We start from the raw sequence: 11972 nt of genomic DNA, 5'->3' as shown, positions 1-11972 counted from the left end.
CGGAGCACCTGAGAGACCGTCGTTAAGGGGACAAATAACCAAGCAGCTCTTCAAACCACCCCTATTTATTGCATCAAAGCCCGAAGTTCTGACGGTTCGCGCGTTTTCTTTTCGACTTTTATTAAGACACGCGGGCCCTAGGGGAAAAAAACCCAAGCTGCTCCTCAAAATACCCGTATTTATTACAGCAAACGCCAAAGTTCTAACGGTTTGCATGTTTTTGTAAGGGGACAAATAACCAAGCAGCTCTTCAAACCACCCCTATTTATTGCATCAAAGCCCGAAGTTCTGACGGTTCGCGCGTTTTCTTTTCGACTTTTATTAAGACACGCGGGCCCTAGGGGAAAAAAACCCAAGCTGCTCCTCAAAATACCCGTATTTATTACAGCAAACGCCAAAGTTCTAACGGTTTGCATGTTTTTGACTTTAATTAAGACACACAGACCTATTTATTACATCAAACCCCAAAGTTCTAACAGTTTGCACATTTTTCTCTTCCTTCCAGGCTGTCCGAAACGTGACGAGGGGAAGGCAAAAAAGTACACGTATCCAAACAAAGCCATGGAATAAAAAGCCAATAAAGATACGTTTATAGAAAACTCGGTCTTTAATTAAACGCAATGTAAGTGGTGTACACAGATTGATACATACAAAAAGACAGATGCATAAAATAAAAGTTAGTATTGTACATTTCTTGTGCCTTCTGCTGAAACGTTGCACATTTCTCTTCACCACTGATACCATGGAGGGAATAAAACACAGCAGTATTAACTCCGATCTCAGCTCTTACTTACAGAATTTAGATGGCGACACTGTAGAATATTCTTGCTTTCATAAAAAAATATCTTATAAAAGCTGTTATCTACCATTATTGGAGAGCTCTGCTGATGTCAGTATGACTATTCACAGCTTGATTAACCCGTTGTTGTTGTTGTTCAGTTCAGGCTACACCTGCAATGATTATTTCGGTCAGTTCCGAGACACCGAATCCTCTCTCACCCGATCACCTTTTCTACTTCTCCAGCGGGGCCCTTTACAGGCTTCCCAAATTTCGGTGCTAATGCTGACTGCAGCATTAACACAGCAGGATAAAGACATGACAACCAAAGGGCATTAAAATATAAAATACTTCACCGCTTTATTCTTCTGATTTTTTCAGCTTTGATTTTGCCTTCTTTTCACGTGAGGAAGCTTTGGGTGTTTCAACTTTCTTTGCAGTTTTGGCAGTTTTCTTTTTCAGCATTTGCGTTCTGGAACGTATCAGGTCTTCACGTCCGAGTTCAGCCATTTTTGCTTCCCACGACTTCATTTCATTCTCGTACCGGACCTTATCATCTTCAGCAAGCTGCAGGTATGGCTGGAAGAACATCAGGCATCGACAGTTAAGGAAGGGGCTTTGTCAGCATAACCATGTCACAGCCTTTCCTTTGATACAAACGTGACTCATTACAAGACCTGTGCGGCTCCGGAAAATTCAAAACACATCAAACTTGCACAAAAATACAAAACCTGAGCATTGAGTTACGGTTATATCAACAGATGGCCATTCCTGAAGAGGACATTTATTCAGCTAAGGCTTTTTACTTGAGCACTAGTTTGAGAGCGCTGTCTTACGCAAGGAACAGGCATAGATATTTCTGCACAACTATTCTGAATTATTTTTCTACAGGAAAAACATGAACCTAGTGCATGTTCTAAGTACACATCCAAAACAATCTGGAAGAAGGGCGTTCAGGAGGAAGGACAGTAAAGTACAGAATGCTTGAAAACCTGGAGGCTTAGATTAGGTTTCAGTATAGCACCACTCCAATTTTCATACACCCATCTGCAGGTTCGTCTTTCAATACATTTAGAAGCTGGCAGAAAACTATCCCCAAGACAACCAAAGTTAATGAATTACTGCGTGCACATCACTTATTGATTTCTTTTGCTTTTACCTGTAAAAAGTCTTTCCACAAGCAGAAAATTACTATGCTGGCATTTAAAAATATTATCAGTTATTAGGGAAAAAAAAAAAAAAAAGAAATCATTGCAAATTATTCCACCTTCCTCCCTAGGTGCCGCTCAACGTCCATTTCCAGGCACACGGAACTTCCACCCTATCCTGCCCGCTCACGTTACATCAACACTGTGAAAGAAATGGTCGCTACTGGAATAAAAGCAATGACAATCTTTTTCAAGGTGCATAAATACAACCTCAAAGTATCTTCCTCACTGTTATATTTTGAGCAACCGAGTTCAGGATTTTGTGTGAATTTATTAATTTTGACTCAAGTTCCCCACTTTTCAAATAGATCGGAGCTTCATCAAAATCCACTGACGTACCTGCTTTTGAGAATTGGACAGTTTTCGCCATGTATCAAATAACTGCTTCAGCTTTGCCTACAGGATACAGAATATGCAATTAATTATTATTATGCAATTTGTTAGGATTATTTTTACAGTACACTGACCACAGGGGGTTACAAATGCCACACTAGCGAAACCCGAGTACAAACCAGTATAAAACAGCACAAAGTCACATGGGCTTAATACTCCACCCTCTTAACGTAGGCAAAAATAATAAACAATACCGTTCAACAAGTTGCTGGGCATCACCCGAGCCACATCTGCAGACAATATAAGCACAAAGCAGTTTAAGCTACTTAGCCTGCTGCGAAAAGAGGCAGGCAGAACAGCTGAGATGATTTATAGCAACATGACTACATCTCGCCCTGCGTATTAGTTTCATTAAAACCAAGCCCTGACTTAAGCCGAGGCACTCTTGCATGTTCAATCAACATTGACTGTGCTGCGGGAGGTACAACAATCGCTACTACAGAAATGGCAGCAGACCCCCACAACCATTTGAAAACCTATTGCATTTCTACACCAAGCCAAGGGATAGTAGAATTCTCTCCTTACAGAAGGAACAGGTGAATTCTGTAACGCCAAAGTGGAAAAACAACGCAAATATTTCAAGTCTGTATACCCGCACGGCTGTTTATATAGGACATGCCACTAGCAGTATAGCCAGATCACTGCAGTCTAAAAAAAAAAATAACCTAAGCAAAGCAAAATCCAGATACCGAACTCGTGAACAGTTTCTTTCAAAACGACAGAACCTAAACCAGATTTTCTGAATACAACAGATCTATTTTAAAGAACAATCTTTCCTGGCTTACCACAGGTGAAATTCCCTCGCTTTCTTGAAAGTTTTCTGACACAAAAATGTTAAAGCCGCTACGAGGTCTTTTAGGTTTTCCAAGCACAGTCAATTCCTTTAAAAACAACAAGAAAAGTTATTCGATCTACCAAGTGTGCATTTTTCCAAAGCTAAACTTACCATCTGTCTTTACATTTTATATAAAAAAAAAAAAATCAGACTCAAATTCATTTTTTGGTGTTTTATTCCGTAAAGTGGACTGTGTATCAAGATGCTTTAGTTATTCTCACCACTTGTCAAGACTAAGGCTAAACTAAAGCTAAAAACTTGAACTCTCAGACATTAAAAAAAGGCATTTTAAAACCAATTCTAACTTCAGCTAAGCCTTCCAGAAACCAAAGACCATTACTAAATTCCACTCAGTAAGAAAGTGGTGACGACAGGTTTTCTATTATCTTCCCAAGGCTTCGGTCTCTGGTGTGAAACACTGTATGCTTGCAGAGAGGAGGGCAGATACCTAACTGTGGGAGGTGAGAAGGTGGAACAGAACCAGCAGATTTCCAGGGAAATGGAACTAGGTTTCTGCTATCGGAACGCTCTGCCTACAGGGATGATGGTGAGAGAGGGAAAGTACAGCAAGATAGGGATGCCGTTATACTTCTTGTTTTTTCCAGCCCTAGGACACTCCCACTGCAGCCTGGCTGCTGCAAATTAAGACCTGCTTCGCTATTAGGCATGCCAGCTGAATTCCTTGTGGTGCCATACTCTAAACTCCCTCTAAGTAAGGGTCTTTTAAAGCAAATTAATTTAACTTTCACCAGTTAGGGCAACGTCACACCAGCAGTTTAATTCATAGAAACGAACAAGCAAGAAGTAACCCCTTCAACTGATTTTGTCACTGGAGAAACCATAATATTGTACCTTTACAGACGGTTCTGTCTCTCAGGGTTTATATATAAACCAGCTAAAAGGGGAAAGAGAACCTCAGTGAAAAAGTCAATAAAGGACACGGACAGATGCAGCCCTAATTCAACACGTCAGCAGCTACACAGTGGCAGAACCCAAAGAAAGGAAGGAAAAAAGGCCACTTCAAACAGCGACTGCTTTGTAGCGGCCACTGAAGTAACAGATACAAGGCCTTTGTGAAAAGCTATTTCCCAACCAGTGTTGCTGGTTGCTGGTTCAAATGTCTTTTATCCCCTATTGTTTCTCAGGCAGCTTTAGGAATAGGAAGAAAAAAAAAAAGCAAAGAGAAGCTACCTCTAAGCACACAGGTACGTGCTAGTTCTTGTCTTCAAGCACAGGAAAGCCACTGAAACAACTGCTAACACCAGCAATTATTTTAGTCCATAGGGTTTTTGGGGTTTTGTTTCATTTTGGGTTTCTGGTGTGGGTTTGTTTTTTTTTTTAATTCTGAGAGTCACTTTTGTATTTCTAAACATGCTTCAACTCTGCTCCATATATTAGACAAACACACTTCAGGTTCCTTGAGAGAAAAGAAACTTGAACTTCAAAATACTTACTCTTTTTGCCCTGAATGATCTTCTTTTTGCCAGTCGTCTTCTCCTCTCTTCTTTCAAAGCCACAGCCTGGGCTGGACTTAGCTGTGCTTTATATGCAGCCAACTGCTCTTCGTATCTTTGCCAGTCTGTCTTTCTAGCTTCCTCATAAACCTACAATGCAAACAATCACCAACCTTAAACAGATGCTTTCAGTGAGATAAGCCTTTAAAATGACCGAGAAAGATAAACGGCCTTTGAATACACTAATTCTGAGAGAATAATTCCAATCTCCGTATCACTGCAACTTACCAAAAAAAAAAAAAACAAAAAACCAACCAAAAAAACCCCCAAAGAAATCCAACCAAAAAAACCCCAACACCCCAAGCCTACACCTAGGTAGGAAAGGTACTTCCATGAAAGCCTAAGCTATTGCTGAGAATTTCAGTAGTCTGCATTGCCCGGTATTCCTCTTAGTTGTAGAAGCAAGTCCCGTTAATCCCACCCTGGCACCTCCTCCCAGCTTTAGACAGCTTGTTTTCTCAGCTCCATGCACTTGGCCATTAAACAGGCTAATGCTTCTAGCCTACTAATAATAAAAAAAAATAATTACAGACTACCCTGGAACATAAGATTTTTAAAGTAAAGTTGCAATTTCAGATCTCTTTGATTCGCAGAATGGATTCAGAAGAACTCAAGACACAAAACCTGGGCTCTTCCCATGAATCATCTTAGTCAATCCGGTAACATCGCACGAATCTTCAGCTGCAGCTCAAAGCAATAACCATCTTTCATATATGAAGGAAAAGCAGAAGCTTGGTTGAAACGATCAACGCGTGTATACCCACTGCAGCACACAAGTGCTCCAGTCACCAAACACGTTCCTACACTGGCCAATATCAGGTACAGAAGCATCATAAAAATCATGGCCTTGGTACCAGGGCACCAAGACGAGCTGAGCCAGGCTACCAAATATCCAGGCAGACCTGAAAAATCACCATCCCGTTCTCTCTTTCAGACATACAAATGAAAAGGCGTATTTTATGCTAAGGCACATAGAGCCAGAAGTCCAAAAAGGATGTAAGAGCACTTGAATTCTACCGACAAAGATACTACTTCAGCTAGAAAACTGCCCTTAGTTCCTAACTGCATCTAACTGCAGTCAAGGAAGAACAATCATTTTCATTATTTCAGAACAATCATATAGCTTTGCTATAAATGGCATTTATATTCAGCAACAATTAGCAATTCATAGAGTTGTTTTACATTATCCCTTGGAACCGCCGCTCTTACAGAAACTTCACTGCCTATGACAAAAAGCAAGTTTATTAGATGAAACTTAAAGAAAGTTACCTGTAAGTTAGGTGTCTGGTTACTATCTAATCTGTAGGAAAAAAAAGTTGGTCCTTTCATCAAAACTGACTGAGGTTTCACCTAGGCTGTGCATATGAAAGCAGAACAACTTTACAGTACTTATTATACATGTAACGCACACACACATAATTACCATTCTTAAAGAAATGAGATCTTGGTTCCCAGCCCTACAGTCACACAGGTTTATATAGGACATGCCACTAGCAGTATAGCCAGATCACTGCAGTCTAAAAAAAAAAAAATAACCTAAGCAAAGCAAAATCCAGATACCAAACTCGTGAACAGTTTCTTTCAAAATGACAGAACCTAAACCAGATTTTCTGAATACAACAGATCTATTTTAAAGAACAATCTTTCCTGGCTTACCACAGGTGAAATTCCCTCGCTTTCTTGAAAGTTTTCTGACACAAAAATGTTAAAGCCGCTACGAGGTCTTTTAGGTTTTCCAAGCACAGTCAATTCCTTTAAAAACAACAAGAAAAGTTATTCGATCTACCAAGTGTGCATTTTTCCAAAGCTAAACTTACCATCTGTCTTTACATTTTATATAAAAAAAAAAAAATCAGACTCAAATTCATTTTTTGGTGTTTTATTCCGTAAAGTGGACTGTGTATCAAGATGCTTTAGTTATTCTCACCACTTGTCAAGACTAAGGCTAAACTAAAGCTAAAAACTTGAACTCTCAGACATTAAAAAAAGGCATTTTAAAACCAATTCTAACTTCAGCTAAGCCTTCCAGAAACCAAAGACCATTACTAAATTCCACTCAGTAAGAAAGTGGTGACGACAGGTTTTCTATTATCTTCCCAAGGCTTCGGTCTCTGGTGTGAAACACTGTATGCTTGCAGAGAGGAGGGCAGATACCTAACTGTGGGAGGTGAGAAGGTGGAACAGAACCAGCAGATTTCCAGGGAAATGGAACTAGGTTTCTGCTATCGGAACGCTTTGCCTACAGGGATGATGGTGAGAGAGGGAAAGTACAGCAAGATAGGGATGCCGTTATACTTCTTGTTTTTTCCAGCCCTAGGACACTCCCACTGCAGCCTGGCTGCTGCAAATTAAGACCTGCTTCGCTATTAGGCATGCCAGCTGAATTCCTTGTGGTGCCATACTCTAAACTCCCTCTAAGTAAGGGTCTTTTAAAGCAAATTAATTTAACTTTCACCAGTTAGGGCAACGTCACACCAGCAGTTTAATTCATAGAAACGAACAAGCAATAAGTAACCCCTTCAACTGATTTTGTCACTGGAGAAACCATAATATTGTACCTTTACAGACAGTTCTGTCTCTCAGGGTTTATATATAAACCAGCTAAAAGGGAATACGGAAGATAACCTGTATGAACAAGTCAATAAAGGACACGGACAGATGCAGCCCTAATTCAACACGTCAGCAGCTACACAGTGGCAGAACCCAAAGAAAGGAAGGAAAAAAGGCCACTTCAAACAGCGACTGCTTTGTAGCGGCCACTGAAGTAACAGATACAAGGCCTTTGTGAAAAGCTATTTCCCAACCAGTGTTGCTGGTTCAAATGTCTTTTATCACCTATTGTTTCTCAGGCAGCTTTAGGAATAGGAAGAAAAAAAAAAAGCATAGAGAAGCTACCTCTAAGCACACAGGTACGTGCTAGTTCTGGTCTTCAAGCACAGGAAAGCCACTGAAACAACTGCTAACACCAGCAATTATTTTAGTCCATAGGGTTTTTGGGGTTTTGTTTCATTTTGGGTTTCTGGTGTGGGTTTGTTTTTTTTTTTAATTCTGAGAGTCACTTTTGTATTTCTAAACATGCTTCAACTCTGCTTCATATATTAGACAAACACACTTCAGGTTCCTTGAGAGAAAAGAAACTTGAACTTCAAAATACTTACTCTTTTTGCCCTGAATGATCTTCTTTTTGCCAGTCGTCTTCTCCTCTCTTCTTTCAAAGCCACAGCCTGGGCTGGACTTAGCTGTGCTTTATATGCAGCCAACTGCTCTTCGTATCTTTGCCAGTCTGTCTTTCTAGCTTCCTCATAAACCTACAATGCAAACAATCACCAACCTTAAACAGATGCTTTCAGTGAGATAAGCCTTTAAAATGACCGAGAAAGATAAACGGCCTTTGAATACACTAATTCTGAGAGAATAATTCCAATCTCCGTATCACTGCAACTTACCAAAAAAAAAAAAAAAAAAAACCAACCAAAAAAACCCCCAAAGAAATCCAACCAAAAAAACCCCAACACCCCAAGCCTACACCTAGGTAGGAAAGGTACTTCCATGAAAGCCTAAGCTATTGCTGAGAATTTCAGTAGTCTGCATTGCCCGGTATTCCTCTTAGTTGTAGAAGCAAGCCCCGTTAATCCCACCCTGCCACCTCCTCCCAGCTTTAGACAGCTTGTTTTCTCAGCTCCATGCACTTGGCCATTAAACAGGCTAATGCTTCTAGCCTACTAATAATAAAAAAAATAATTACAGACTACCCTGGAACATAAGATTTTTAAAGTAAAGTTGCAATTTCAGATCTCTTTGATTCGCAGAATGGATTCAGAAGAACTCAAGACACAAAACCTGGGCTCTTCCCATGAATCATCTTAGTCAATCCGGTAACATCGCACGAATCTTCAGCTGCAGCTCAAAGCAATAACCATCTTTCATATATGAAGGAAAAGCAGAAGCTTGGTTGAAACGATCAACGCGTGTATACCCACTGCAGCACACAAGTGCTCCAGTCACCAAACACGTTCCTACACTGGCCAATATCAGGTACAGAAGCATCATAAAAATCATGGCCTTGGTACCAGGGCACCAAGACGAGCTGAGCCAGGCTACCAAATATCCAGGCAGACCTGAAAAATCACCATCCCGTTCTCTCTTTCAGACATACAAATGAAAAGGCGTATTTTATGCTAAGGCACATAGAGCCAGAAGTCCAAAAAGGATGTAAGAGCACTTGAATTCTACCGACAAAGATACTACTTCAGCTAGAAAACTGCCCTTAGTTCCTAACTGCATCTAACTGCAGTCAAGGAAGAACAATCATTTTCATTATTTCAGAACAATCATATAGCTTTGCTATAAATGGCATTTATATTCAGCAACAATTAGCAATTCATAGAGTTGTTTTACATTATCCCTTGGAACCGCCGCTCTTACAGAAACTTCACTGCCTATGACAAAAAGCAAGTTTATTAGATGAAACTTAAAGAAAGTTACCTGTAAGTTAGGTGTCTGGTTACTATCTAATCTGTAGGAAAAAAAAGTTGGTCCTTTCATCAAAACTGACTGAGGTTTCACCTAGGCTGTGCATATGAAAGCAGAACAACTTTACAGTACTTATTATACATGTAACGCACACACACATAATTACCATTCTTAATGAAATGAGATCTTGGTTCCCAGCCCTACAGCCAGACAGAGCGAGATCTGTCTCATTTGTTTCTCTAGCAACAGGTTAAAAATACTAAAAATAAGGTCACGTGTAGAAGTATCAAAGTATCCTCCCCTGAGGACTTCAAAGCTCACAATTCTCTTCAGAACTGTTTTTATGTCTGAACTACTGTACGCAAATTTTTTTTTATTGTTGTTTAAAAAAAAAACAAAACCAACCAACAGTGAAAAAAAACCCACAACACAACGCAAAGAACCACAGAGGACACCAAACCAAGTAAAACAACCACTAAGACTCTACATAGAGTTCAAAGCACACAGGGCAAAGACACAAACTTACCTGCTTCTGTGACGCTGGTAACTCCTTCCAAGCACCCGCTATTTTTTTAACCAGCTCCATGTTGCTCATTTCTGTACATTAAAATTAGAAAGCAAGAAAATAAAGATCAATATCATATCCTCAGTAAGCTGCTTCATTTTTTCCCATGGAAAGCTGTCACTACTACCTTTTTCCTCCTTTCATTAACTCGCTCACTGTGGCAGTTAAAGGGAACTCTAATATTGGGGGGGGGGAAGAGTCTCTGCTCTTGGTTCAAACTCAAATGAAACGTGCAGTTATAAACTGAAGCACCATTTCAAAACTGACAGCTACTACCACACCACAACAGTTTTTGTTTTTGTTTTTTTTTTTTTTGAGTTGGATCCTTTTCCATATAATGCAAGATGGTTTGAACTTGGAGGGGGAAGAGGGGGAAGAAACCCAAAGTAAAATTTCCACTTCTCGTTTTTTTGGCAAAAGCAGTCTGCTGGATTCTTCAAATCATGCAATAATATGACCTTACCCACCTGATATATGCTTGGTCTGTTTTAAAATTAAGTTCTTTACTTACAATATTATTCAACAGAAGTAAGGTTAAAGAAAAAGTCATTTCCTCCTGCCACAAACAAAATAACAGTGACTTGAATTCTGCTTTGGTTTCCAGCTGACTACCTTTGACTCTGGCCCTTGCACTATGGTCATTTGACAAGGTTTCCAGCCACCTGAATTTGTGAAGGGGGAAAAAAAAAAACCCCAACCCCCAAATAGTAAAAAAATCCAATAAAAAACCCAAGGGTGGTAAAAAGAGGACATAAGCTTTTCTTTTCTTGAAAAATCTTTCACAGGTTTTCCCTCTGCTTCACACTAAAAGAAAAAAATAGATCTTCCTCTCTCCCACCTCAACTATAAAGTCCAGCCATCTCAATGGTGGAAAAGCAGAACTAAGCTCTTATTGGAACCCTGACTTCCAGAATTGTGGAAAAACAAGACAGATGGGGAGTTTTTAGTCCGAGTATACCAATCTTAAAGCCTTTGAAAATACAATGCTTTGTCAATGACAAAAAAACCCAAATAAATTACCAGGTTTTTTTTGGACATTACCTCTATCAGAACAAGAAAGCCCGAACTTCTCAATCTGCACATGAGATACAGTACATTTATTTGCAGATTACGCAAATTTTGGAAACGTGTGGAAAACACTGGAGCGGCACGTAACTACAATAAACTCCCCAAGTTCAGTTCTCAACCTTTCAGACTGTTGAACCTGTGAACTACCGAGCAAAACAGGGCATCAGACGGGTATTCCCTACCTACTTTTACCTCATGACTTGCCCAACGCGACCATAGTTCTTTAAGCATTTTAACATTCAACAGTATTTTCAAAATCAGCGCAGCTTTCCGTTTTGCTGCCTTCGGACATGAAGAGCGACTGCACTGCCTATAAATGATGTCTGTGATAAGTTAAATGTATTCACAGGAAACCATTTTCCTCTAAATGCATTTATACTTTTTCTCCCATATACGCTGAGGCAACCCAGTTTCTGTTGTTTCTAAACTCGTTACGCCAACAACAGCATACTTCAAACGCGTGGAGATTTAAAAGTAACTGGAAAACACAAACCATGGTTAATGCATATTGCCCAGGTGAGCTCTTTCTTCAAACATTTTTAAAATAACACACAAATATTTGGTTTTTTAAGGTACTAGGGCTCGAAGGCTAAGCTAATAGAGGCGCAGGCAGGTAAGTACGGTGATGCTGAATGTGCTGGTGATGAGCTGCGGATAAGTGGACGGTGTTGGCCTCCCGCCGTCAGGGCAACGGCCACGAGTTACTTCACGATGCTTCATTTCACAAAGCGCTACTTTCAGAGGATCATTTAAGTTGGAAAAGACCTTTAAGATCATCAAGCGCAACCGCTGCCCTGGTTTCCTCTCTCAGCAGTGCGTTCAGGAGGGACGCGGCCGGAGCGACGGCAGCTTCACGCCAGGGGCTGCCTGGCACTGCCGGGACCCCACGCTTCCCAAGGCCAGACAGAGCCAAGGGCGGGTCCTCCGGCACCTGGCGCCCTTCATAGGATCACAGAATGGTTTGGGTGGGAAGGGACCCCCAGAGGTCACCCAGCCCAACCCCCCTGCAGGAGCAGGGACACCTTGAACCACATCAGGTTGCTCACAGCCCCGGCCAACCTGGCCTGGAATGGTCCCAGGGATGGGGCCTCCACCCCCTCTCGGGGCAACCCCTGCCAGGGTTTCACCACCCTCACTG

The 11972-nt window shown here is 40.8% G+C and overlaps 2 protein-coding genes across 2 annotated transcripts in view; both read right to left on the bottom strand.

The window, feature by feature from the left end:
* Positions 1-1098, bottom strand: part of DNAJC9 (DnaJ heat shock protein family (Hsp40) member C9) — a 5767-nt gene extending 4669 nt beyond the window's left edge. The window contains exon 1 of the mRNA XM_009641183.2: positions 1000-1098. Within this exon, the coding sequence (XP_009639478.1) occupies positions 1000-1098 (99 nt within the window). The remainder of the gene's footprint in view (positions 1-999) is intronic.
* TFAM (transcription factor A, mitochondrial) lies at positions 307-10873 on the bottom strand. Its single transcript, XM_009641167.2, has 6 exons — positions 10808-10873; positions 9728-9798; positions 7887-8036; positions 6385-6480; positions 2326-2382; positions 307-1357 (listed from the first exon to the last, which is right to left on the bottom strand). Exons 2-6 carry the CDS (start codon positions 9794-9796, stop codon positions 1139-1141), a joined length of 591 nt encoding a protein of 196 aa, XP_009639462.1. The 5' UTR covers positions 9797-9798; positions 10808-10873; the 3' UTR covers positions 307-1138.
* Between the last annotated feature and the right edge of the window lie 1099 nt (positions 10874-11972).

This window comes from Egretta garzetta, unplaced genomic scaffold (genome assembly GCF_000687185.1).
Source record: "Egretta garzetta isolate BGI_Z169 unplaced genomic scaffold, ASM68718v1 scaffold536, whole genome shotgun sequence".
Taxonomy (NCBI): Eukaryota; Metazoa; Chordata; class Aves; order Pelecaniformes; family Ardeidae; genus Egretta; species Egretta garzetta.
This window is presented reverse-complemented; position numbering and strand designations above follow the sequence as displayed.